General features: G+C 35.8%; 1 protein-coding gene across 3 annotated transcripts in view; it reads left to right on the top strand.

The window, feature by feature from the left end:
• Positions 1–26,310, top strand: part of PCDH11X (protocadherin 11 X-linked) — a 459,785-nt gene that overhangs the window by 73,603 nt on the left and 359,872 nt on the right. Inside the window, exon 5 of one of the 3 annotated variants that reach the window (XM_027687165.1) lies at positions 2,523–6,469. The exons of the other annotated variants lie outside the window; for them this stretch is intronic. Coding sequence (XP_027542966.1) covers positions 2,523–2,528 — 6 coding nt within the window. The 3' untranslated portion in view covers positions 2,529–6,469. Of the gene's footprint in view, positions 1–2,522; positions 6,470–26,310 lie in introns of those variants that run through there. 3 annotated transcript variants of the gene reach the window in all.

Below are 26,310 nucleotides of genomic sequence, written 5' to 3'. Positions count from 1 at the left end.
ATTATAGAGCACAGCATTATCTGTGGCAGCTTGGTTCAAAGAAGATGTAGGTACAAAGATTCATTAAAACTTCCCATGCATTCTCCTTGTTCTTGTCTCTTTCTTTAAATTAATGCTATTTCGGGTGTTCTTTTCATTTGGAAATAGTACAATGCACACTACAGGAACAGGAGAAATCTTTGAAAATTTACACCTGGTCACTCAGGAAGGGTCCTGAGATCTTTTGGATGGTCATTTTAAACTTTTAACTTCAGAACAACTTTTTTCTGGCTTAGTGATCATGAAGAAGTGCAAGTGTCCAGGAAAGCAACGCCTCTTCCACTGGTAGAGCTGGAAGGTGCAATGGTGCTCTCAGTCTATGATTCCATGGGTTTTTGGTGGTTCTCCCTGCTTCACACTGGACTCTGGTCTGGATGTTAATTTAGTTCCACTGCTAGTGCCATGTTTGGGAGGTTGCTGAGGGAGGAAACAGGCATGCAGATTGATTTTTCTCATATTTATTAATGCAAGTCTTCATTAGTAGATTTTAGCTGGCAGGATTCTATCTGTGAACTTATCCATACTTATGAATAGAAACTTCAGATGACACAGTGATCTCTGCTGAACTGGTTTCTTAGAAGCTGACTGGAGATAGACATTGCATTCCTCACAGAAATCTGAATGGGAAGTAGACCTCATTTAAAATACATTGCATTTTAGGGCCCCACTGTCTCAATTCTCTGATTCTATCACTGGCTGCTTAAACCTGCTTAGAGTTATGGTATATTTGGTTTTCTGATTTAAAATGTGGTGAAATGTCATTATAGCTTCCCACTCACTGTGAGAAAAGTGTGCTTAGGCTATGAATTGAAAGAATATTGCACTGTTCCTGAAACTAATAGCTCTGAAAACTCACATGTTCTGTGAGTCTTTAGCTGCAGGATTTATTGTTTTGTGTAATAACAGTGAGACTAGTGAATTTAATTCAGTATCCTGGAATCATCAGGAGGCAGGGCTGATGCTTCTGGGATGTAAAAGGTTATCGACATAACACTGGTATTTTGCATTGACAGGTACAGAGTCAATTATGCTCAAAAAACATTTTCTTCTAAATATCAGCTGCATACCTGTTGGTATAAGCCCTTCCTAAGAGCCATTTCAAAATCGATTACTATGATCCTAAATATTCTCATTATTTTATCTTAACTTTCTGACTAATAATTTTGCTGCTAATTCTGATCTGCTGCCATGTATACACATTTCAGAAAAAAACCTGAAATTTGCATCTGGAGAAGAGATTTCTAACTGAAGTATAAATCAAAGTCTGTGAGTCGGAAGTTAGAGATCAGTTATTTAACTGTGCATCACTACTGAAGTAAAGCTGGTCAAGAAAATGTTTTTCCTCTGTAAGAAAATTTTCAGAGTTGTTCTTTTAATATCTTTCACTAGAAAAGCAAGAGGGAAAGTGTCTGTAAAGTGTCCCCTTTGCCTCATAGTAGAAGGCAAAAACAGAGCACAAAAAAAAATGTGAGGAAAAAATGAAATATTTTGAATATGATACTTCACTAGAGAAAACAAAGGCACTTTTTTCCCCCAGTAAGAACTCATTGACTGAGTTTATACTGAAGTTGGTAGATGAAGTTCCAGCATTAATAACTGAGTGGTTTTTATGTAAGCTAGAATGACACACAACTCTTTCTCCAGTAGCTGCTTGCCTTGGGGTAGTAGCAACATAATTTTTCAAATATTAATTGCGTTTTACATCATTTTTTCAGTGGGATAACTGAAAAGTTTACTCTTTTCTCCTTGTGACCTAGCTGTGTTATTTGAAATGTCTTATAGCTATAAAGTGTTGCCAGTGATGAAGTCTGATTTGACTGTGGTTTAATTTTCACACTTGTTTATTGTCCTGTTTTCTCCCAGAAGGTATTGCACTCAATAATCTGCAGTTGATAGCAATTTCCTGACCAGTGAGTGGCTGCTGTGTTGGTGGCTGTGGTATTGACAGTGCTTTCTTTTCTGTGAAATGATTGATCAGAATGGCTTAATTTCTGTGAATTTTTAGGACTAACTCCGTTGATGATAAATATAGATAAAACATGCAAAATAATTCTTCAAATGAAAGTGTTTTATGGGTTTAGGAATGATGCTTTTGAATGAAGTCTACAAAAACCCTGTAGAACATGTTCTAGGTAGCACAGTAGTCTTCTGACAGCCCTAATCCTGCAACAGCACTTTGGGATTTGAACTGGTAAAGAAAAAAATGTAATAAGAAACTTAGAATAATTGTGTAGAAGCTATTTGTGTGGCTCCCTCTGTTCCAACCTTTTTGCCATGTGTATGTAGATGTGTGCAGATCTTTGCTTGTGCTTAGAAAGCTGAAAACACACACACACACCAGAACAGGGCAGTTACTTAGAACCTCAGTAGCTGAGCACATCTCAAACCGTGCAGTGGTTAGAAACTTGGAGAACAAACTTGACAATTTGTGGGGAAAATGCTGCAGGAAAGGGCTTTTCTCATGCTGTTTCTCTGTTTGCCAGCTCTGAACGCCATCGCAGCTGATGTTATGTACTGAAGTCGTACGTGTACACAATGATGTTAAGCCAGCAAATATGAAAACAAGGAAATAGCACGAGAAAGCCCTTTGTCCTGTCTCTGATTGCCGAAGACATTTATCGTCTGATCTCCAGAGGGGTTTGGAAGTGACGATGAACTGTTCAAGCTGCCCTACTGAAAGGTATCAAGGGCAAGAATTTTTTAAAAAAAGAAAAGACAAAGAAATTTTAGTACGTTGTGCTATAGTGTTCTATAACGTAGTTTTGCTAAGAAAAAAAGTAATGTGACCCATCCTTCTTCACAGTTGGTGATTATGGTAAATTTATTTTGCTTGTAATCATCTTCTTGTCCCAGATTTTTTCCTTATTTATTTTAGTTGAAACAATTAGGAATTTTGTTTCTATAAATATATTAAAAGGGAGCAATAAATTTTATTCATATGTTTAAAAGAGAATGTAAAGTTCTTTATACTCCCTGCATTTAAAAGAAAAACAAATGAGTTGTTGTCACTTATAGCACCATTATACATGTTAAGAATTAAGTGTTATTTATATCTATTCCATAATATTTTTAATGATTATATTGCTGCTATGGATCATAAATATAATTGATCAAGTCACTGCTTTCTCATTTTATAGGCACAATAGTAGTAGTGAAAAACAGGTACTTCCTGCTTTCTTATTCACATTTTGTAGTAAATGGTCACCTTTTAAGTGACTGGAAAGCATTCACATAACTTTTAAAAAGAAAATTTTATTTGCATTTTGCTTGCTGAAGTCTACATAATGTCTGTGTAACAGGTGCCAAACATTTAATTTTTCAAAGTAATTTTTAATTAAAAAAAAATAACTCATAAATCCAGTGACTTGGTTTCCAGTGTCATAAAATAGGAAATAGCATACATGATTTTGCCACTGTTAGCCAGCACATGGGGGGGGAAAATGGCCTACTGTTGTTTTTTTTTTTTCCCCAAATTATCCCTCTATATGGTCAATCTTTTTTCTAAATTAAAGTTTTTTTACATTATAATTTGTTATTTAGCACGGCTCATTTAAAAAATAAAATTCGAATATCATAGCTTTGTTTGCAGGTTGGTTGCAAGTTCTTGTATATTGTCTCACATTTTAGGGAGTAATGCTTAATATGTATCATCTATAATATTAGAATTTCATATGAAATGCAAAGTCTCTTAGGAAGCAAAGGAGTATAAAGAACCCTGTTTTCTGCACTTATATGAAGACATGTAATATTAGTTTGCTAGAATAAAATGAAATACGGACACTGCTTTTAACTGGGATGTATACAGTATATATAACTTTCTTTTAAAGAAAAAGTTATTAATGATTCATGAATTAGACTACAACATGGAATTCTTACACATTACTGTATGTTTGATGTAAAGATATTTATAGGCTTGTACTTAATAATCACTTAATTGCCTCAGTTCTTGGACTGCAGAATGTCTACCATGACTGTTGCCTATAGTTTGCTCCACATTTGCTATCTGGCTCTTTTAAAAAATGTGTATTTGGCTATTTGATCTGTAAAATAAATTCTATTAATAATGAAGTACGTATTGTAATTTAGCATATTGTATTGCATAATTATAGCTATGACTGTTACAGAAAATCTTTCATTTCCAATAATGAAATCATTTTCTTGGGAAGAAGTTCATGTATCTGTAAGACAGTTTTGCTGTTCCTTTTTATCTTAGCCTTGCAGCATTTATGCTTCAAACTAAAAACCCCAACACTTTCAGTGGTTAGACATACAGTAGTGATATTTATTGACTCAGTGCCACAATTCAGCCAGTTGAAAGTTCATTCCTAACACAGCAAGGACCATGGCACATTCAAGAAGTGTTCTTTAGTGTAACAAAGATTGGTCCTGCCTGTTGTTGTTCCAGTTGTTTGTGTAGGTGCTTTGTAGGTGGGTGATGGGAAGCATTCAATGATGTTTATGAATAATAACCCTTTGGCCTTGTAGAGTTGTTTGTCAGGAAGACCGTGTGATTTTACACACTTTGAGCTTCTGTTTTTTTTCTTTGAATCTTTGGGTTTCTGTTCTTATGAGAATTAGGTTGGATTTCCATGACGAGAAAACTCCTACACATAAAATCAATGTTTGATTAGGAGAAGCACGAAATAATTTCGAAGCTTACATTGAAATTTATTTTTTTTTTTTTTAAATCAGGGGATACTGAGTGGAGATTCCTGACTATGTTAATCTGATCTAAGCTCAAGCATGTAATTTAGTTATATCAAGTGAAAATATAGTTGCCCTCAGTTTTTTCTCTGGTGGTGAAAGGCATAGATAGCCTATAGGAGGTTATTTTGATCTTAGGACTGCACACCCTCTAGAAGTGCCTACTTTGTTACTCTGAGTATGAAGAGAACCTTTGATAAGTACCTTTCTTGAACCAGATGTGCCAGTCCTGTGCTTTCAGAGAAGAATATACTTCATGAAATTTCTAGTTCTTTTGCTGGAGCTCTAACTTTTTCCTAGTATTACACTGGTCCTATCATTCTAGTCTACCAATAAATATTTATGAGAGAATCTAGGATGATTTGAAAATTTGCAAAAGCTACATGAAGGAAATCAAAGGTACATCATATGGCTTATTGGTCCAAATCAGTAATCTCTCTTCTCTGGTTCTGTCATGAGTCAGCACAGCCAAATATAATCACCCTCCAAATGCACTAAGGGAAAACCAGAAACCTCTTAAGTCATTCAGTTTCAGGGGTTTTCTCTGTTTCAATTTTTGTTTTCTTGCACTTAAGTATCATGTTTTAAAAAGTCGTTTGTTCATAGAGTGGTATAAAACTTTTTCAGAGCTCATTTCCTCCTGATGGTTGAATGGGTTCATGGAAGTCTCATGAAAGCCTAATGTGTACTGTCCAAATATGTCTGTGTTCTGAACATCAATTTCTACTCTTTTCTGTGATGAAGGCCAGTCAAAAATTTCTATTTTTTTTAAATAGTATTAGCATCCTGAGTCAAAGCTAGGTGTATGTGTTTCAAAACCATTTCCCAAATGTTTTCACCTACAGAAATACTGTTTTCTGACTGTGTACAAGTCAGAGTAACTTAAAAGCAAAAATCACCAAGTTGACCAAATGTTGCTTTTGAAATTGAAAACACAATATATTTTCTTTGGAATATCAGTAAGTTGTTTTATTGTGCTTCAGACTGTAATATTCCAGTCATCTCAGTAAAGTCCTCAAGAAATTCACCCTTAGTGTGGTGTGCATTACCAGGTAAATCAGACAGGTCAGTGTCAATGCCCCAGAGTGTACTTTTGCTTGGTTCCAGTTGTCTCAGCAAAGAGAGAACTCCTTTATTTGCTGCCAGTTTTACAGAGTAGACTGATCACACTGCTGCTTTTAGCCCTCCAGTGCCAGCAGCCAGAGCTGGCTCCCAGATGTGCTGTTGTGCATCCAGTACCACGTTGGCAGTGCCTGGATTTCACTGGGATGTGTGTCTACCAAAGCTCCACACCACTGACCTCAAACACCCCACAGCCAGGGAGTCACTCCCAGGGAAAGCTGTGGCAGTTTGTTGAGAACTGCCTGTCATATCAGAAAATAGCTTGGACTTTGGGGGATTTAAATCCTTCTAAATTTAATTGAGTGGGGGACTTCTGAAGGGCAGCAGAGTGCTGTCAGGAATAAAGCTGGTTTGTGATGTAAATAGAATTATATTTTTAACATAAACTGTAATGCTGCAGGGTTTTTTTGTTACACATTTTCGGTGATTTCCCATTTTACCATAAAACATATATTTATGGTATATCCTGGTCTTAAGTATTATTTGTAAAATCTTTTTAACAAATAATTTTAATATATATTTTTGCTTTCATATTGAATTACTGAGCACTGTTCCTTTTATGTCTTATTTATCTATTTCTAAAATAAATTTTGTTTGAAGATTATATTTGTATACCTTCTCGAGAAGCACTGTTTTTAAATGCACCTCCAGTCTGTTTGCTTAATGCATGCACACCATCAAATCTATACAGAAACTGATATTTTTCACAGTAGTTATGATTATTAAATAACTTTACCACACAGATTACCAGTAAGATTTAGAGTACATCTGAAGAAATATGCTTCTTTCAAAGCCTCATTATCTTTAGCAGTACATTTCTTTTGTCTACCTTTTTTCCAAAGAAATCTGGTCTAAGCAGGAATTCCAGGAGTTACACAACTTCTAATAGTGTTTCCATGCATGTGTGAGTGTTTATATATCCATGTATATATTCTGTTTGCATGTGTATATAAAGACCTTGAGGGTGCATATACACATTTATCACACATTCAATTAGCAAAGCTTATAGACATTATATATTACACAGAGTATAACTACAGACATGTGCCCATCTCAGTACCCAATATATCTTTCTATGAAAGACAGCCAAGCACTAAGGTTTTCAATTTGCCAGATTATTTTCAGTTTTGGAAAGATTAGTATTCCTTTCTGAGAACATACTGGTTCTCAATATGTAAGAAAGTGACTCTTGATAATTTGGAGGCTGGGATACAAATTTGATAAGTACAGCTCTGAATTTTTGTTCCTGATTCTTTTACTAGTTCACTTTTACTCACTGTCTCCCAATAGTCTAAAATACTTTTTTTCTATTATATAGATTCATACTTTTAAATTTTGCCACTGCAAATATAGTAAAAATGACATTTCTGTATTTTCTCCAAATTGTGAGCCTCTGCTTATTTCATAAATACAAATATGTAAGTCAAATTCAGTTACTTTTAAGCACGGAGATGCATATCAAATAAGCATGATATGAGGAATTTTTCAGGGGTACTACTGACTTTCTGAGATCTTTTAAATAGATTTTATTCATTTGTGTTTTCATTTCCAAGGAACGTGTTCATTCAAGCTCAAATAACTTTCCAATAAAAACTGACTGATGATACCAAAGATACGAAGTTTGATTTCCCATCACTGAATTGCAGCTGAGTTTCGGTCTTTTTTCTCACCATAGTTTTCACCCTTTCTCTCCTAAGGGCAGAGGTCCATGATGGATGGATGAACTGCCCTCTGCTCATGTTCTCTGTTTCTTTTTGGGCTGTGATGCTGTTTGACTTTATTCTTGAGATACTCACCACAGGCCAACATGAAATTTGAATCTAAGACCTCTCCTCAAAAGAATTTTCTCCTTTTTATTGTGTAGGCATTACAAAACCTTCACTTTTATCTGTGTGCATCAATAGCAAACAAGTTACAGGCCTGTGGACACACTGACACTAATATGGACCTGAAAGACTCCAACTGTAGATTTTCCCACACAAAAATACTTTTTCTAGATCTGTATCTAAACCATCAATGTGCTGATAGTCTTTCTCTCCCTCTCTTCTATGAAAAACAAAACAACACTGAAGAAATTCTGGTCTTTTCCAGGCACACATGTGTTTCAGATAATGATCAAATGACCCCCAGACAGAAGTACTTCAAACAGGTGAATAGAATTTGGAACCTCCTTTGCTTAGAATTTGTAGGGAGCTTAAGTAGTTGGAAATTACTCAAAATTTTGTGATTTTCTAACAACCAACCTTACCAGGGTCTGCCTGGCCAAGGTCACGACTTAGGTGGAATTAGGATGGAAAGGGATGAAGGAAAAGCAAGATCTCAGTCTCTAATTGTTATTGTGGTGAAAGAGATCAATCAAAATCTGCAGTGCCACGTCAGAGATCTTTTGCAGGTGCATCTCTTCTTAATTGGATTGGTGTGGATTTATTATGGATAAAGGTAGCAGAATGCTGCCTGCTAACTTTGAGTGTAGGTGAATGCAGGGGTATGTGCTCATGCCTGAATTGAAAAGTGATTCATATCAGGTTTACTTGGATTGAAAGGTAAGGTGTCTTAATTGTATTGTTGACTGTTTTTTATAGATTGCTAGAAATTTTGTGTTTCTGCCTTTGAGAACTAATGTATTTTGAACTGGAAGTGAAGAAGAAATGCAACTTGGAAAAACATATGGTACAGGGGTTTTTGTTGTTGTTGTTTTAAGTGAAAGAAACTATTTCAATCCTTCAAGATGGTGCAAAAAGGTTTTGGTATTATATATCATTTCTTAGTTCTTAAACTTCCTTGAGGTAAAGTTATAGTTCTTTGTATGAAAATGAAATGTCTTCTGGCTTTATTACATTATATTTCTTGAAATATATTAAAATAAATTTAAAAACAAGTACCTAGTTATTACAGCTATGTAAATATATAGATAGAGCTATTTAGAATTACACACTATTGAAAGCAAAAGTATTTTCTATCTTCTGTCTCCTGTATTCAAAGGTCTCTGCTTTTGGGAGTTGTTGACATAAAACTGTCAGTAGCCAACCCATCAGTGAATCAAACTGACGCTGGGAAACTGCTTTTCTGTTTAAATAAGTATATTTGTAAACTAAACTTCAAGAGGGGAGGAAAACATTGGATTATGTTCTCAAGCTTAGCAGAAGGGAGGCAGCAACTTCTACAGCCTGCTGAGATTCTGATTGCTATTGATTTCAAAGTTAGAAGCCCAAACCTCTACAATTTATACCAGAAATGTTTCTCCCAACTCGTGTTAAACTTGAAACTCAGTGAGAGCTGCAGCTAAGAGCTGCTGCCACTCATAAAGGCATGTCTGATATTGTTATTAGCAGCAGTGATCAGCATTGTTGTATTCACTGCTCCACACTCCATGCTGAGTCACCTTGATCTATAATATTTTCTAGAACTGAGTGGGAACAATGGATTTATCACAAATCCTGCAAGAAAATATTTTTTTTTTTTTCTCCTTCTCCTTCAAAATAGCAGGAAGCTGTTCTGCCAAATACAGGTATCTAATACTTTTCAGAAGGATGTCCCATTAGAACCACTGAATACTTAGTTTTTTAATTTTTGTTTTATACATTGTAGGAGCTTATACATAGGAATATACACGAAAAAAGAAGGTAATTTTCTAAAACATTTCAAATTATTTTGTAAGGCAGTATTTGATGATATTTCTTGCTGTTTAGCAGCATGGCTGAATGCATTTGTGAACAGCCTGAAGTAGATTTTTAATCTAGCAATGTCACTGTGGCTAATGAAAAAACATGGATAAACAGATTGGTGTTTATGTTCACATGGGACAATCATCAAACCTACTGATTTTGGAAGCATGAGGCTGGGCAATTCCATCAAATTTATTAAATCAAAGATATTAACTTCTAGCTGTCTGGCAAGTGCATTTTAAGAAAGTTGTATGGCCAAAGTTGTAAAGGAGTTTCTGCTAAATGGTCTCTGCTGATTCAGTTCCCTTTCTTCATCAGCTTTATTGCAATTCCACTGCTGTGTATTATTCCTTCGGCCAGTTTCTAACTCAAGTTACTTCATGTCCTGTTCATCAGATATTACCTTTGCTCTTTCACGGTGTAAAAGAAGATGTGTATGGTCTAACATTGTGAGATTCTTGTTTTCTGCTCCCTAATAGAAGGTTCAGGTTGTTTTATTGATATGTTTTCCTATTTTTATATTAATATATTGGAACTGTGTGTTTTGGTTTTTTTGTGTAAGAATCCAGGCATGTGTAAGGTCTTGTACTTGGTGTTGTGTCAAATTGATGTTTGACAAAAGCACTGATAACAAGAAAAGGAATGAGTACCACATGTAAATATCCTTGTAAATGTATTATAATCATTTAGGAGATGTTAGTGGGTCACAGAATATATATATATTTGTTATATTAGAATTCTTAAAGATTACAGATTATGGAATAATAGAATAATTCAGGTTCAGAGAGACCTATGAAAGTCACCTGGTTCAATCCTGATACTCAAAATGAGGCTGATTTAGATCAGTTTTCTCTGGATCTGGTTGATTTTTGGGTATCTCTAAAGGTGGAGATTCCAAAACATTTCTGAAACACTAGTTCCCCTGTGATTAACCCCATGATGAGAAGCTTTTCCTTGTCTTAATTGAAATTTCCCTCGTGTGTAATTTCTGCTGGAAGAGTGTGTAAATACCTTACAGATTGCTGGGAAATACTCGAGTACCAGGGAAATCTTTTTGGGTGGGCCTTAAACAGACCTTGCTGGCTTTTCTTTTGAATACAAGTCAGTAAGCAGATCAATCATTCTTTTTTTGTTTGTTTGGGGTTTTTTTTCCAATTATATATCTTTGTTTCTTTGACAAAAGAATAGTATCCCAGATAACTTAGATCCTCACTTGTATTCAGAGCATATTTGGGAGAATTTGACTCTGCTGTATCACCACTTGGATGGAAATACTTTTTCCTATGCAGCCTATTTCTGGGATCTTCTGAGAGTCCTCTGGGATCCTCTCAGAGTTCTCTGGGATTAATATGTTCCTATGGCCGTGCAAATGCTTAATATTTTAGGATCATCAAGAATACTTAGGTGTCTCAGTGGAAATCAGAAATTTAAATGTCTCTATGAATCTGCTACTTCTATGTATAAATATCCAAATGAATTCAAATTAGTTATAGCTGTAAATACTTTAAATATACCTGTTCATATCCATTTTCAAGGTGAAGCCCAAAGTACACTGTTTGCTGCTCACTTGTATGGCTCATTAACTTTTGTATTCATCTTTATTTTATAAATATGTTGTGAACTTTCATTTGGATTTCATCTAGTTCTAGTGAAAGCACTGAGAAGTTGATACAGTCTTGATTGTTTTACTCACAAACTAACGAGTAAATCAAACCTTTTCAGAAACTTATCATGAAAGTTGGTTATTAAAAGCAGACAGAAATGACAGAATAATTCTGTCAATAACAATTAAACCAGGAAGATGTAATTGGAGGGGAAAAAGTCTTGATGCTTCCTGTACACAAGATGTACAGTGGTGCAATTATCTGCTCTCAGCTCCCAAGCATGATTTATTATTAGTTACAGTAGTTTGGCTTTGAAACACTGAACATGGCTAAGACAGCATGTGCTCAGTTGTGTGAGGGTTCCAACATCTGTCCTGACAATCCTCTTACAGAATGTCTTTTAGGAATTAGGAAATGGCAACATGACTTCTGAAATGGATATGAAAGAGACAGGGTAAAGGAGGGAGGGGTTTGGAAGAGAATATTTCATTATTTCATTGCCCCTTTTTAACTCTTTAACTGCTTGAACTGTTTGTTTTCACTATTCCAGATGGTAGCAAGATGCATATAAATGAATAAAATGAAATTGAACAAATGTAATGCTTGGCTGCTGTTCAAGAGCAGCTAAGGCTAAGCTTTATTAAATTAACATGAGGATATGATAACTGTAGAATTTCATACAATGAGCTACAATAATCTTACTTGTGAAGAACATCATTCTGCTTGAGACAGATGAGAGAATCTAAAATTTTTTCATGAAAAAAACAAAGCCACTTTGGAACTTTATTTTCTGAGGGCACTTACTACTTGAGTGAAATGTGTACATTCCCACAAACAGAACCATCATGCACAATCCATTTTCGCACATCAAAAGTTTCAAGGGTTTGTTCTTTCTCAGCGGCAAAGTGGAGAAAACTTCAAAGTAATTTGGTGTGTTCTGTGTTAAAACTCTTCCCTGTGTCATCTAAAGTCCCTTTAGGAATAAGCATATTTATATTTTAAAAGGGGGAAAAGCATTAAATTTTAAAATTATATTAGACATATTTATTTTATATTTAAATAGGAAAAATATAAAGCAGAAGGAAAACAAATATTTTTATGATTATTTGTAGAATATAATTCACAGATGCCTTTTTTTGCTGACTGTAGAATATTTCTATGCTTCTGCAGTTGAATAGCTGTTTCTAACTCAATGTTTTTGAGATCTCTTGTCACTTAATGAAATTAATGTTCTTTTTAATTTGCTGGTTTTCCTCACTTCTTTTAGTTGAAACTTCAAAATTTCTAAAGAAAGAATAATTTTATCCCTCAAAACTCCAGAAATATAATTCCTGCCAATACTCACATGATGTATTTGGTTAAATTTTCCATTTAAATGTAGTATAAAACTGCATTCATAAACTACCTCTCTTTATCTATAACGAAGGAAAGAGAAAATGCTAAAACTCAAGGCGAAATGACTCTGAGCTCCCAAATCTATTGAGGACCTGGTCAGGGAATATTGACTTTGTTTCTACCTGTATATTCATGAAATATTTACGATTCACAATGACTTCCTGGTTTTCCTATTTACCTGCATAGAAGAGTGAAGCAAATAAGCAACAGCACACGGATTTCTGAAAGTACATCTCATGGAGAGATAATTGATACAATCAGAATTTTGTCTATTCACTAAATGTTTCAAAATGCAAAAATTCAAAAGCCAAAAAAGAGATATTGAGTCAACTCTTTACCTTGTGCTAAAGATATACTCAGTGAATTGCAAGGCTTTCTAATATATGAAATGAAGATTTTATTTGCGATGCCTACACAGGAAAAATGTGCAGGGAGAATCACTCATAGGTTTGCTGCCCATTGGAGAGGGATCATCTGAACTTGACAGGGTTTTCTAAATTTCTTAGGCATAGACAGAAATGAAGTAACAGGTGACTTATCAAGTCCTGCAGATCTTGATATTTACACATAACTGATGGCTCATGGAAAGTAATTTACTCTCTCTCTGGAGTTACTAACTGGATCAGAGGAGGAGGTGAAGTGAAATTTCCTTGAAGGAAAACTTCACAAGCACTGGAAGGGACGTAGTTCTTGCTTGCAAATATGTCTTGATAAAAGTTTCTGTTCGAAAGATCAGGAGGATTTTGAAGCACTGAGATGGCTGAGTTATGGCAGGTAACTCTGACATGACAACTTGAATAGTTGCAAATGTAAACATATTTTTTTCTCTTTACCTTGTTTTTTGGTGGATTTTTAATGCTTGAGAGTTTTCCCCAAGGACAAGGCGAAGGTATTTTATCAAACTCACAAATGCAGAACTTACCTGAAGGCTACCAACACTTATTCCTGAAAATAACAGTCCAAAGGTCTATAAAACAGATAACGGCCAGAAAAAGTCTGACATATGTCATAACAGATAGATAACCTTTTCTCCCTGTGAAACCAGCCCAAATAAAAGCTCAGATTTAATCAGAACTGGTTTTCCTGTCCTTATGTCAATCAAACCTTTTATATTGATAATCTGAAGAGAATAGGGTTGAGAACACAAAGTCTACTTTTGTATTATTAAGATGAAAAGATTCTGCGAGCGTTTGATAACATTTGAGATGCAAAGGCTGTTACAGGAACATAATGAATATCAAATATATCTGCAAAAAGGACTTTTAAGATAAAATCCTGATGAATAATGCCACTTATTCTTTATTTTCCAGCAGACAGGTTTAAAGACTGCAAGTCAAGAGTGTTGATCTGTATTTAATGGAGGCTTTTAGATTAGAACTCTTTGTGCTGAAAGATGAACTTTGAATTCAGTTACTTCTCATTTGATCCAAAAAATAATTTAATAATTAGACTCAGTTCTTTCATATTCAGCTACAGAATATTTGATTAATAAATCAGATTTTACCAATGGATGTCACAACCTTATGTGTAAATCTAAGAAACCTGTTATTCCAAATGAGTTCTGTAGTGTTTGGACTCTTTTCAGTGTAACTACTTATTTTTGGAAATTATTTCCAGAAGAAAAAGTATCTGACTGGTCACTTTTAATTTATACATCTCAGAAGTACTGGCTTCCATGAGAAAAAAAATCAGACTGGGAAAAATCAAACAAAAGTTGCCATATGCTAATTTTATATAATCGTTCAATGACTGTCTATCTTTTTAAGACAGGAGAGGGTTATTAGTCTGTTGTTAACTGTTTATTTCTGGTTTTATCTGCCAATATAACACTGACTTTATTAAGGGTGTCTCAGGACAGAGAGTGAGGAGTTGGCACAGAATGTTCCACTTCTGGTCAAAAAAATGTTGCGTGATGGGAATTCACAAGTGAACATCCTGTAATCTTCCAGAGGGATTGTGGAAGATTGTCTTACACTGTTTCTGTGCCACACTTGTGTGTGGTTGTAAGCTTTGTGTGGATTTTCTTTTTTGTAATTGTTTTTGCTTTAGCCATACTGAGAGGCCTGAGATTGGAAGAAAAAGATAAAAGGTCAGAAAGGCTTAATAGCAATTTTGCTTCTGAAAGAGAGAGACCAGTTGATCCAGCTTAAATGGTTACTGTTATTGGATAACTGTTGAATTACAGAGACAAATGCAAACTGTAAAACTTCAGGGGTCAACTCTATACCAGAAGAGGAGAGTGAGAGGGAAAGGTGAATCAATAGGACATATGGTAACAACTTTTTCCAAAAGCAGTTGGGTGGGAATGGAAAACCCCTTCTTTACTATGGAAATGACAAAGAAAATAAAAGAAAGCTGAATTTCCTCACCCTGCTGTTTGGTGTGTTGTTGAGGATGAATGGGGATTTCTTACTGACAGACAGATCTGCACTGGGTGTACAGGGTGGGGTTTGTGGACCATATTCAGGCGTTGGGATGATCTCACTGAGGCAATGGTTGAACCAATCCCTCACACGCCAGCATTTTATACCTATTTGAGTAGGAGAAATGCTGAGAAGTGAGGTAATGTTTTACTTGTTACTATCTTTGGGTTACTTTTATTCTCTTTTGCAAATTTAGAACAGCTTGGCTGCCATAGAGGATCAGTAAATATGTTGTCTCAGGCCCAGACACTTGACTGTCAGAGCACTGAACACACGCTGGGGAGAGAGAACAAGCAGAGCACAGGCAGCCTCCCCATTCACTGGGGATTATGTAAGGTTGGATGCTGAAGACAGACATTGGAATGTCATAGTGATTTCTTCCAAGTGATAATACTTTCCATTCTGAATGACTGTAAAGGTAGCAGAAATGGTTTTTTTGTGAAAGGTTTAGGTTGGAATTCATTTCTTCTGTAGGAGGTGAAGGAAGAGAGACACAGCAAGAGAATCATTGCTAGAGCTGTCTCAAATACTTAATATAAGCTGGAGTGAGTCACTCTGACTCTCTTTCCTCTATGTACTGTAGGAAGTAACTATATGAACACTTAGCTTTTAGATGCCTAAAGCTGAGTAAGATGATTTCTGAAATCTAATACAAAAAATAATTTTAAAAACTAGGGCTCACAAAGCTGAGAACATTTTGAAGCCATGACCTTCAGCACTATAGGCAGATTACTCTTGGTTAGAAAGAGCTGAGGTAATTGAAAGATAGATAACACAGAGAGGAGTTTTCAAAGTGAGTAGAAGTATTGTGCTCGGATATTTTTCACCTCCACTGACTCTTAAGTTAGGGTGCTTATTCCATGTTGTTCAAAGTTGTTTGAAATATTAGTAAATTTTACTGTGTAGAGAGGAATTAAATTATTTGATACATTTTCCCTTATTTTTGTAGAATAAACCATTTATGTGCTGTGTTATAATGATGATATCTCTTACCTTTGAACTAATTTCATTATATTACTGTTGTGTATGTATTTCCACCAGTCTGATTCACCTGCTTTACTCTTTGCTATAAGCACAGATCCAAATGCATTCATTCTACTTGTTTATTTGGGCATATAATTTCTGAACAGTAAAAGAAAAAAAGACCCAGGATTTTGGGGAGCATATATTTAGTGTGTCAGCACATGCTTCCATAGTGCCAGCAGACAAACTACAGTGGATCCTGGTCCATTCCAGTAATCTGAAAGCCACGACTGAGGGGAGAAAGTGAGGAAGGTTGTCTTTCAGGCAGAGTGGATGGTGTAAGCACTTTCTTGTTTGTAAAGTTCACAGGTGTCAACATGTATGTTTTTGTTTCCTTTGACAGCACACAACCTTTGGAGAAAATGCCAATGCCTTTGTGTTCTCGTGGCAGTTGTGGTGGTCACTGTGGAGTCAGGCAGGGAAACCCTTTGGCAACACACCTTTACAAGATAAAGTTCATGTCATGTTGCGAGGGGAGGCAGAGTCAGTGTCATCTTGAGCTGTGTTCCTGTACTGCTGCTTCATATCTTGCAGCGTTTTGGGACAAGCAGTCCAGTAGAGAACTTGTTTTCAGGGAACACTGGATATTTTGCCATATAAATGCATTGAGTCAATGGTTTTAAAGACCTCCCGTTCCTTTTGGATTATACCAGCGGTAGTGCTTTTGGGAAAAACTGGACTGAGAGTGATAATTTTTCAATATAATAATTATGAGATGGGTTATAAATGGAGAATATTGCATTCAGTTCCTATTTCCTCTCCCCTGAAACTTGTGGAAGACTGAGCAGCACAGCTGCACCTCTACACGCAAGAGTAGGAGCAGAAGTTGGAAGTAGGGTGATAGGAAGATGGGAAGTGGGCACTGTGAGGGGGAGGATTTTATCCAATTTAAATCTAGAAACTCCTAGAATGTCACAGAAATGCTTGAAGCAGAAGAAACTTGTTTCTTTGCATAACTTCTGGTCAAGTCTAAGAATGTTTATGTGTATTAGGCATTTTTTTAATTATCCTTCCTTTGGAAGAAGCACTGTGTGGGGTGAAAAAAGCCTGATGATGTGGGAAAGCTGAAATTAAACTCCACTGTAATACAGTTCCTTTTCATAAGAGTCTATTGCTCTTTCCTGCTGCTGGAGACAGACATCCCAAATCTCATCAACTGCTATCCCATGTGATATTAATTAACACATTTATTGTGATGTCCAGAGGGATGTCAAAGTCTAACTAGACAGTTGAACTATATTTCAGTGTAAGTGCAGCTCCCATTGTCAGGGTTTTTGTTGTTAGACTGGTCTGGTAAAGCTGCTCTTACACTGTGATAACATTTGCAGACTGGAAAGTTTTCAAACCTGAGCCTTCCTGAGTAGTCCTGACACTCACGTGCAAGATTTAAGGTGTAGAAAAAAAGCCTTCAACACAAACTATATTTTAATCTAGTTTCTATTAGGATAATTTGACAAAAATAAATTACTTTTTGTGACTGCATTTTGGTAAACCTTAAAAAAGAATTGCTATTATTGCCACTTCTTATTTGGCTGATTTCTTCAAGGCTACATCCTGAAGTTATATTAAGGGAAATCAAAGGTGCAGTTATTATCTGATGCTTCATCTGCTTTCTTGTAGTTTGGAAAAATAACATGCTGTTACTGTATTAAAAAAAATACCAAAAAAGTATAATAATGAAGAAGTAGAATGATGTTCTATAAAGACATCTTTGCCATACTGTGCATTGCATTGCATTTTATTTGTTCACAGCTTTGCACTGTAAGAAAACTGCAAGGGGATGAAACCTCAAGAGAAAAAGCCATATGAAATGAGAACAAACAATATCAGAGGATAAGGTCTTGCTAACTTTTAAAAATACAGTCCCACACAATTTTCTTCAATAGGAGCTCTTTAGCAGCAAACTATTTAGTTGGGTTCTCACTCACTTCAATGTGCAAATTGAAATTTAATATAAGAAAGAAAAGATCTTTTGGAAAACCATATTAATGGAGTTTCATTTTGATTATGTCCAGTTTTCTTTCACTGTTGGATGCATGTAGGGATAGCTCTCTGGCCCCCAGTGCCCTTCTCTAGATTGTTGTGTGTGTGTCTTGAAATCCATGTGAAAGTCTCAGCTTTCTTCCATCCTATCTTGTTGCGTTAATTTTAGCTACAAAATTTTATAGGCTAAAGTTTTAGAATGATCTGGACTTTGCTGTTCTGTGACCTTTTTTTTTTTTTTTGTTCAGTGGCAGAAGGTTGCTATTGCTTTCTAGGAAATTATTTATTTGGAGCTTTATATGAAACCAAGGATCTCTTCAAGTGCTGAATAACAACCAAAAAGTGAAGTATTTTAGTAAATTGTTGGAGTTAATGACCCTTACTGATCGAGGGTCATTATGTGCTTTTAGCTCACTCTATTACCTACTTTTACTGGCTCAAAGCACTGGAGCTTGATTATCATAGTGAATGAGTGCTCATATTTTATAGCAACTGCACTTGCTCAGGAGTTGAAACCACTGGTAGAGTGTGAGGTCATTCCTGTTCTTCAGAAATTCTTACTTCTGTACATGCCTAGTATGGGCTTTTCAAAACTGCACAGGCAAACTCTGCTTTCAGTGCTGGAGTGTAACCATTGACTTCTGGAGAAGCAGAGTAAGGTCAATGCACAAAGCTGTACAAAACTCCCTTTATCTGGTTTTCGTTCCAGGTTGTCATTAAGGCTGCAGCCAATTTGAAACAGGGAGTTTAGCTGTGAATTCATGTGTCATTGAAGTGGCTGGAGTTACAGATCACTCCATTACTGTCACTCTTTTATCTAATACCATATTGATTTATTTTCAAGTACTTAATTTTTCAGTGTTCTGTGCAGCATAGAGATCCATCTTTTCAGCCAAATGCCAAACTGATATGGAGTGCATTGAAAATTATACCTCTTATGAAATTATATCAAATCAAGTAATTCTGTGTGTCTGTATAATAAAGTGTTACACTAAGTTACACTTAGCATTATGTTAAATTAAACTGTAGTTTCGTTCTCAAATTCGAAGCAGAAATTACTTCAGTTTTGAGTAATCAGAGGCACGTGTATATACACATATTTATTTCACTAGTTTTCTATAGATGTCTACAGAAGAAAAAGGTTTTTCTAAATATTTAATTTAACATTGAAGACTAAAGGAGACCTGTGCTTGGAGCCATTAGAATCGAGGTTTCTCTCTACTGTTCCACTGCTACTTCCATCTGTGTTCTGGGGTTCCTTTCATACCCACGAGTTAAGCTAGGATGGAATTAATCTAAGTTTAAACAAGACCATCCTTGTTTGATAGGACCAGGACAGTGGATTGATCAAAGTGAGGTGTAATGGATCAGTTACCTTGCTGCTTTGAGAGGGAGGGAATTGTCAGCACAGGAATGATGATCTGAATGCACTTTCATGAAAGGGAAATTACTATAAAGCAGTGGAAGGGAAGGAAAAGTTGTCTCCCATTTCAGCAGCAGAAGTTATAATGTATAGAGCTTTGAATGATAAAGACAGATGATTAATGTCTTCCAAAATTCCTCTGGTCATCCTCACCAGTCATCCCAAGTAAGGACAGATGGGATCTAATGAACATTTTGTAGGAAATCTTAAATTTAAGTGAAATAAAATGTTGCTCAAGCAAACAAAAGAAAGAAGGATTTACTTGAAACAGTGCCTGTTATTATATGTACTTGAAAAATATGAAGTCAAGATTTAGGTTCTGTGAATCCTGAGAGAGTTGTGAATATGACAATTCTTGATTTGCATTTAAAGAGAACTTCTGTGTTGCATTCTTGAAGGAGTATTTTGTTGCTGTATGCCTTTTTACTTTGGAGGCCTGAATGTAAGGCCATGTGTGAATCAGACAGTGGGACACAAGAAGAAACTTGTATTGCCCAGCTGATGTGTTTATCTGCAATGTTGTAGCACTATCTGTTCAGTCCCATCCCAAAATCTGCTGAAAAAAGAATTTTTTTATCATGAAAGTTAACCAACCTATTCAGCTAGTGACACTTTATTTGGAAAAGTGTGAATCCCTACAGCTGGATAATTTATTATTACATTAGTAATAATTAGTAATAGTAATAGATTAGCAGATTTTTGTATTTTGGATGGCATAGGAACTTGCCATTTGGAAATCATCTGTATCAGTTTGACTAAATCTAGAGCAGAAGATGTGGCTTCAGTTTCCATTAGCTACATTCCCATATCAAGGGCACTGCAAGCTTTTTGAAAAAAAATTCAGAGTAATTACTATTGTGAATTATTGACCACTTGTTCCACATATTAGGGATTATTAACCTTACTTGTTATCCATTATTTAAAGGAACTATATCACTTGAGAAAACTGAGTATTCTTAGGTGGCCAGCAAAAAGATTTTATTAAGTTGAAACAATTTTCTTTAATTATCCTTCAACAATTCACAGTTTAAGAACAATTGCCCTTTTAGCAAAATGAATATAATGAACCACTCCAGAGAACTCCGAGTTTGTACTGTATAGGATGGTAATAAGTAGTAGGAGAATTTTCCCAGCAGATGGGACCCATTAATTAGAGGGGAAACCAAGAGCAAAACCTGAAAAGTACCAAGAGCAACTTAGAAACCAAGAGCAAAACCTGAGACTGGATTAGGTGTGTAATGATTGACTGTGCCTAAAGAGAAGCTTCTCAGCTGTGTAGTGTAAAAGATTCTCCATTAGATGAGGGATTTCCCTGAGGATCTCTGGTTTGGTTTGACTTGGAAGAAGTCAACTGGTCACTGGAGAATGGACAAGATATCCTTGTGCAGGATATTTTCTGATACAGACATTCAAAATAAACTTTTTTATAAGTTTTAGAAATATGACTGATTCTACTTTTTGTTCATACAACTGTGTTATTAATTCTTTATATTCAGCTTTACCCTGGTCTTGAAGAAAATAGGATAAAAAAATCATACTGAAATCTATTTTAGGAGTTTGGACTTGGAGGTAATGTTTCATACTAACAATCTTACTGCCCTTACCTGTTGTTAGATGCTTCCTGGAGTTCCCCCCAGCTAAATAAAGGAAGCTTATAAAATTTGAAGGTGTCTGTTACAGAGAAAGCTGCTTTACTCACATTCTGTTTCTTATAGATTTGTAATCCCTCATTTCCACATCATAACCCTGCATTTAATGCCTACAAAGGAAGGACTTGTAGAGTCCTGCAGTTCTGTGTTCTTTAAAATATTAGTTGAATAATGGTTAGGCTAACCTGGCTTAGACTAGAAATGACCTGTTAAAATGGTGCTGTCCTTAAATGCCTGGATGAATCCGTCAGAGGGTAAGCAAGAGAATGTGGAACTGATTCTGAGTGTGAGCCCTTTGACACAACCACCAAGAAGCCAAATCAAAGGCCTCCTCTTGGTTGACGAGTGTTTCTTCCTTGAATTAACTCATGTACAGGAGCTTTCCTGAGGTAAAAGCTCAGTAAAAGGCCGTATGAGTTTCCCCAGGGAAGGCTGGGTGAGGTGAGCCGTGTGCTGAGGCTCAGTGCTGACTGGACCTGATGTCTCTCACGATAACATGGAGGAGTTTGGTCATCTCATCTGTGTTATGTTGTTGTTATCTTGTTTTTGCAAGATTTTTTTCTTGGAGCTGGATTTTCTCATGCAAATTTACTGCTCAGCAGGAATAACTTGTCTGTAGCAATGAAATTACTTTAATAGCGTACCTGAATTTAATGAATACTCCAATTTATCATCAGAAAGAGACATTGTTTGGCTTCATTAGCCAATACAAGACTACAATCAAACATATTTTCTGAAATTTTTAAGCTTTAGCAGATTAGGACATTAATGAGTTCAGTAATTGTTCATTATATGCATTTCTCTCATCTTCTGAACAGTTTCCAATGTACCAACATTTTGTGGTCTGTCAAGAAGCTTCTTAACTCTTTTCATTCTTTTAACTCCCCTTCATATACATAGGGAATTTGCTTGTTTTCCTTTTACATTAGTCAAAATAGAGAGCCAAAAGAAATAAATCCAGTCCAGTATTTTATAGATGATCCAAATAATTGACTAACCCAAGTTTAGTAAAGTGCGAAAGCAATTTCCACAAATATTTCTGATACTCTTTCAAAATACTCCAAGCTTGCACACTAATTTATGTGTTTGTATTTGAGGGTTCTTCATCTCTTCTGCTGTAACAAAAGTAACTAAAAAGCAAATAAGTCCTGATTTGGCAACTTATGGACATTAAAGACCATTTTCAGTCTTTAAACCATAAAAAGTGGTGTAAAAATACAAATGAGGTAAGTTATTTAGTATGTAAAACATCTGAAATAAAAAAAATAACATGATACTTAATAATCTGAGAACAAAGACCAAAGACTTGCAAAAGGGATTTGCTATATAACTACATTTTGCACCATACAGAGGCAGTTGGAGTTTCTTTGGTGAACAGAGAGGGGGGGGAAAAAAAGATATGACTAGGAAAGTAGGGATGAGTTTTAAAATTAAGATTTGAAAGACTTACAATAAATTCCATTCCAAAAATGGGGCAGAATTCTGAGAGCTTATAATCATAAATCATCCCCAAATCCAACTGAATATTTAAAATAAAATTTACCTTTTCCCCACAAATGTTTAGGATTGATATTTCTTGATGTCTGCTACTATTTAGAATAAAATAACACCAAAAAAAGAACAGAATCTGAATCTGTTTGCCTTCCCATTTTTTAAAGATTTCATATTCTTACAGATAATAGAAATGCCTGTGAAGCAGTAAAGCAAAATGTGGCCACTCGACTCTGAAAGATGCCAGATAAAAGTCTGATTCTTCATTCAGAGAAGTCCATCACTTTCATTTTCAGTCTTACTTGCACTTATTGTCAGATAGTGTCTGTCTTATTTTCATAATTAAGATAAATCTGTAGGGCTCACCCTCAGTGACTGATCTTCTCTAGGTTCCAGTTTTCTCTACCAGCTTATAAAATAAAGATGATGAATAGATACCATCTATGTATTTATAAGATGTGCACCGTGGCAGCTGGATAGATTTATCTTTGTCTTTGTTTTCATTTCATGAAGTTCATCCTCTCCTGTTCTGGTAGCATGAGTAGTGTCTGTGCAATTCAGTTCGAGGTTTTAAAATCTGGGAAAACTGCAGCTATATATGGAATTAAAACCCTTAATTAAAAAGGGGAAAAAAAAACTACCCCTTTTTGTGCATTTATGTACAAGTAGTCACACAAAATAATGAATATCAGAGCTTTAAGATCACGTCTCAGTGTTGTCATATCCACTTATTTCTGAGAGCACACTCTGCAAATGCTAAAGCAGGACAAAAAGCTGGTTGTGACCCTTCAGAAACAGTATATCCCAGAAAACATTGCATTTTGCCACAAGACACTCTGCTTCCATCACCTCTCATAATCCCAGTCGTTCACCTTGCTTGACACATGAAGCAGAGGCTGATTGTCATGTTTTGGGTCAAGTGAGGAATGGTTTGTTGTTCTAGCAGATATGGTAAGATGCTGGAGTTTCCTGTCTTATATATTCTTTACACTCATAGGTAAGAAGTTTTGTTGTTATTCCATATCTTAAAACACATTTAATTTAGAAAAAAAAAAAGGTAAATGCACCACCATTTTTTTAATAGCATTCAAGAGGCAACACAATCACAGCCTGAAGACAGATGAAAAAATCAAGTCTCTGTCTGATCTACTGGTACAATTGTTACCTCAAGTTTCTTTCTTTGCATTGAAGGAATGCACGACTGGAATGGTGGACTGAAATGATCCACCAGCATAAATGAACACAGCTGAACAGTTATTTTAATTCCAAGTGAATAGCAGTGTAGTGACATTACATGGTGATTGCAAGAGTGGGAACATTTCTTAAACTGGCCTCGTATTCTGCCAAGCCTGGAAAATCCCTCAGCCAGTCAAGTGAGAAATCTCTAGATCAGGTTTTATTTCAGATACAAAGAAAAGTTCAGGTGTACATAATGAGCAGATTCCCCTCTGCCCACTGCAAGACTCCCATGCAGATTGGACAGACATACCCTGGAGTTGTTCAGGAGTCTGATTTCTGGCTCTTAGTGGACAGTGTAGCTGAGGCCTTATGATTATTGCAAAAGCATTGCTGAGATAGGAAACCTTATAAATTCTTTACCACCATCTGTTCTTCAAAATAAGATCTATGTTCCATATGAAATTACATCAGTTATAAGGATAATGCCCAGGGATATGTGATGTGAAGTGCAAGTCTGTGACTGGACTAATGGCCCTGGCCCAAATTCCCATGAGTTTTAAGGCTTTGTTAATATGCATGCAGCATCTTAAAGGTGAGGCATGATGGCTAATATCATTTGATATTGTCATTTTGATGAAGAAATGAGTTCTGTTGCTTCCATAAAAATCATCTGAGAAATATTATAATCCTGAATATATATAACTTATGTAAACATACATCTAACTTGGCATGATGTCAACAAAACCAAATATAACTGATATAAAACTGTGCTTTAGCTACATTCAGAAATGAGTAACATACTTGGTCATGATATCTATAGGCTAGAAAATATCCTTGGGACTTTAGCCTCTGATGGCAGGAAGCTAATAAATGAATTGATTGTATTCTGTACCAAGGCTAAAAGTTACCAAATGGAGTTTTAATGATCTTATTAAAGCCAGAAAGCAACTGCTGACTTTCCTGTCCAGGTGGGTCATTCAACCAAACCTTGACTGGGCAAAGGAATTGACCATATATTTTCTGACTTTGGAACTAGTTTATACATTAGTTTTTTCTTGCATTTTGTTTAGCTGTCTCAATTTTGTGAACATATTTTCCCTTAATGGTTGTTGAAACATCCTTAATTAAGCATATATCTGTAATATGTTTGACATACATAGACGAGAAAGAAAGGGAGAAAAAGTTTTTGCCACCATAAATCAGTATGCTCAAAAATACTGATACTGTATATTTTATTGTAAATTGTCCCTCTTCTTTCCTGTTACCATGGCCTGTTGCCAGTGCTTAGACAATGAATGAAGCTCAATTTACAACATGAATAAGTTTCCAAATGCTTGTCTGGTGCCGTTTGTTCCAAGTCAGGACTCAGACTCCCCACAGCAAGTTTTCTTTGTGCCCAGAAATGAAGCCTGTGTGCAGTGTGGTTTCATATCTTAGCCATGGCAAACACACATTGCAATTAATTCAAGTTAGATGGATAAAAAAAATGGAAATGATGTGACCACCCACAGGAGTGATAAAGTGAATTACAGAGAATCTTTTGTTTATAGAAATAAAACACATTTTCCATCAAATATGTAGCATATTTTGCTTATACAGAATAAGTTTTTTTTACCTGTAAGCATTGACATAACAGGACTGAGTTATAGACTGTAGTATGACATAATGATATGCATTTCTACCACTTTTTAGAATACACTCTAAATTTACCTTAACTGCAAATTTTATCTCTCAGTAAAACTATACTGCCTCAGTCTCTCCCAGGCTGTTTAATGTTTTGTTCTTGTCAGAAGAATTTCTTTAAGAACACAGGTTCTTAAAATTAGGTTTTCTTATATTTCCCCAGTAATGGATTGCAAAAATCACCTTGGCTTACCCCGCATTCCTTCCTCAGGCTAAGTTCCCATGAAAGTGTGACTTTGATGGAAGTCGTGAGTAAAGAGTGCTGAACAGGACCCATTGTGATTAGACAAGTGTTTTGAAAAAGCTTTAGGAATGATAAACTGCACAGTTGCAGGGTTGCTATTTTATTCTATATTTAAGAAAGACCAATGAGATTTGGGATCTTCTAGAAGAGCAAAACGGATAATAAGAAGTATGTTCTCTCAGTTTTCCTGAAGGCACTTTCTTGTCTACTTCTGTCATGCTCCAAAAAGTGTAAAATATATTGTTAGAAACTAAATGAAAACTTCTACAAGGAGAAGTTTTTTTGTCAGTGTAATGTAGGATGAAGTCTTCTGAGAATTCACAGGAAATACAGTGTTTTAAAGATTAAAAAGCCAGCAACACTACAAACAATAAAAGGTCAGATGGGGCCATCACGCACACAGACATTGAATAATTCAGGGTTTTGCTGTGCATGTCACCTGCAGAGCTCAAATAGTTGAAAAAAGTGCAAAATCATGGCTTGCTGACCTGTGGTAATTGCACAGATTGTGAAAGACCAATATTGCCACTGCGTTAATTAATTGGCACCAAGTAGCGAACTCAGAGCTCAGGACTTGTGTGAAGAGTTCAGGTGGTGGAAGGAAGAAGGAACTCTGTGGTTTGGTGCCCCACTCAGCAGCCCAGCCTGAGCTCTGCATCCTGCACTGGGGGGTCTGGTCTGGC

The sequence above is a fragment of the Neopelma chrysocephalum genome, unplaced genomic scaffold (genome assembly GCF_003984885.1).
Source record: "Neopelma chrysocephalum unplaced genomic scaffold, ASM398488v2 Primary Assembly neopelma1_73b, whole genome shotgun sequence".
Classification (NCBI taxonomy): domain Eukaryota; kingdom Metazoa; phylum Chordata; class Aves; order Passeriformes; family Pipridae; genus Neopelma; species Neopelma chrysocephalum.
Note: the sequence above shows the minus strand (reverse complement) of the source record. Positions and strands in the feature narration are given on the sequence as shown.